Genomic DNA, 2,841 nt, shown 5'->3' on the forward strand with positions numbered 1-2,841 from the left:
AAAAATAATAATAGTGGTAAAAAAACTCATATAAACAAGAAATAACAAGAATTTTAAAAGTAATAACATGTACGAGAGAATATTAAAAAAAAATATTACAAAAAAAAATAAAATTTATGATACAAATAATAAAAAATAAAATTGATAAATAAAAAATAAATTTCTGTAATTAATAGTCTAACTGAAAAAGTGAACACAAAAATTACAATTTTTAGTTTTTGATAATAAACATACGTTAAACTATAGAATTATATCTGTTTTTGAGATAACAAAAAAAAGTCAAATAAAAAAATAAAATTTTAAAACAAACTAAATGTACTATATGAAATTATTAATACTAAACTAAACACATACTTTATATCTTTTCATTTTCTTTTGATAATTAAAAATTTACACGAGAAAAGAATGTACATCCATTCTCCACCAAAATTGAAAAAAAAAATAATTTACATCCATTCGCCCACTGAATATAGATAGAGAAAATAAAAAAAATGTGGGTATATAAAAACACTTGACTACATATGAAGGTGAATTTTTTTGTAATTTTTTATTTAATTTATCTAAAAATAAAAATAATATAAAGTGGACTATTTTTTATTTTTGAATCTTACAGTAAATATTAAATACTATAAGAGACATCACCATACAAAAATATACTTGTCAATTAATTAATTATTTAGTGATGGTCTTTTATTTATTTGATTTGAATATGTAATTTGGTTGATTTCTATTGTCCTTTCCTTCAAATTAAATACGCTCTATGGATAAATCTTATTTTTATAAGAATTGTATAATATAATAAAAATGCAATAAGATGCTATTTATTTTTAAAAAGAAAACGATAAGGGTATCACAGCTTTAATTTTTATTTTCAAACTGCATGCAAATAGGTGCATGTACAGAGACTTAACAGAAAATTTAAAATATGACCAATAATGAAGAGGAAAGTAGAAGCTACTCCTCGAACAGCTGGAATAACAATTAACAGTAAATTAAACAACATAAATGCTAGGATCAGAACATGCATGGGTGATCACAATTCAAAAGCTCGCCATTGTTAGTTGTTACGAGTGTACGGTCCAAAGGGAGATCCTCCTCCCTGCTGCAGCATGGCAGTGTAGCTATAAAACTGGTGGTACGGTATCTCATCTCCAAATGCTTGATGATGATTATGCATCTGAGAGTTTTGAAACAGCGACGAGAAAAATATTGGCGGTAACGGCACTGGCATCGGCACATGCAGCGGCATCATGTTATTAGGAGTATAATTCCCCACAGCCACAGGGTCTTTGTTAATACGAAGCTTTTCAAAGTGGCAAGTAACGGTTTTCTTCAGCTCCTCCAGCGCCACTTTATATTGCTTCAGTTTGGGCACACTCATCTCACCAACAGGAGCAGCCCACCACCACTTAGCCTCTGCCTCCTTCCGCCAGCGTTTCATTTCCTCCAACTGCTTCCTCTCCGCTTCGATCTCCTCGTTGATCTTCGCCAGCAATGTGTTGAGCTCATCATGAGCCTCCGTCGTGAAGTGGACGGTGGCGGCGTCCAGGTGTGGCGGGCCCCCACCTTCCGTGAAGCTTTTGATGAGGGCTTCCACGCTGGGGTGCCCAAAAGAATAGGCCTTGTTCCCCGGAGAGAACACGATGAGTGCCAACTCAACACCGCAAAGGGTGCTTAGCTCGCTCGCTTTCTTGAAAAGCCCACCGCGACGCTTTGAGAATGTCACTTGCAAGTTGCTCTCCTTCATCATCTTCTTCATCTCGATCTTTTGGCGGCCTTTGTTTTTCTTCGAATTGGAGCTTGAATTTGAAGCCATCCTTGGTGCCTGAAACAATTATTGCAAAATGATAAGAATGAAAGCACAAAGTTAAAATATATGTAATTAACTTCCAAGTTGTGAAATGGTGTAGGCATATGGTAGCAGAATGGATCATTTTATAGAGAAATTTCAACGGAGGCTATTATGCAATTGGCTATTAATTATTAAGAAGAGAAAGTCTAGAGACACCATTTTTATTAAAATTTGGCAATATTTAATTATCAAATGAAAATAGAATAATTTTATATTATTATAGATATAATTTTATACCATTAAAAATATTAATAATAACTAATTGATGACTACAAATTATAAAATTTGCTGGTCCTAGTACTCCTCTATTAAAAATATATGCATACAAGAAAAATAGAAAAAAAAAAAGATAAATAAGTCCCCTAACTTTTAATTAGAAGACACAGGTATTGTTTGGTGAAGAAAAAGAGACGGAAAGACTGAGACTGAGAGACAGAGACTAAAAGACAGAGATTGAAATAAATCTCAATATTTTGTTTGGTGTAAAATATGAGACAGAAATTGAAACAAGAACGAAACTCTAATTTAATTTGCACAAAGGGTAGAATTGGAATTAATTAATTGAAATGAGGGTATTTTAGGTATAAAATGTTATTAAAGTGTCAGTCTCTATCTCTAAAAGTTTTAGTCCCCTATGTCCCTATTTTTTGGAGGTACTGAAATACTGAAATTTTAGAGATAGAGACAAAAATTTTAGTACCAGTCTCTAAACCAACAAACATGATACTAATTTGAGTCTCTCAATTTTTGTCTCAATATCTCAAAACAACAAACGCTACATTAAGTTCTTGATTAATTGAAAATACAAAAATATTCCTGACTTTTTAAAATATGAAACACTTAAATATTTCCATTCAAAGTATAAAAGAATAAATTGGTCAAAATATTTAAATATTTCGCATTTTAAAAAGTGTAGGACATTTTTGTATTTTTAATTAATTAAAATTTATTTTTTTTGAGATAAAAAATAAGGGAATTATTTCATTATT

General features: G+C 30.8%; 1 protein-coding gene across 1 annotated transcript; it reads right to left on the reverse strand.

Annotated features, from left to right (window-relative positions):
- On the reverse strand, positions 850-1,906 carry LOC107641754 (agamous-like MADS-box protein AGL62). The gene has a single exon (XM_016345222.2). The coding sequence runs from the start codon at positions 1,814-1,816 to the stop codon at positions 1,058-1,060; it is 759 nt and encodes a 252-aa protein (XP_016200708.1). The 5' UTR covers positions 1,817-1,906; the 3' UTR covers positions 850-1,057.

Source organism: Arachis ipaensis, chromosome B05 (assembly GCF_000816755.2).
Source record: "Arachis ipaensis cultivar K30076 chromosome B05, Araip1.1, whole genome shotgun sequence".
NCBI lineage: Eukaryota > Viridiplantae > Streptophyta > Magnoliopsida > Fabales > Fabaceae > Arachis > Arachis ipaensis.

Coding starts and splice junctions, on each gene's coding strand:
- LOC107641754 (XM_016345222.2), bottom strand. CDS start 1,816: ATGGCTTCAAATTCAAGCTCCAATTCGAAGAAAAACAAAGGCCGCCAA.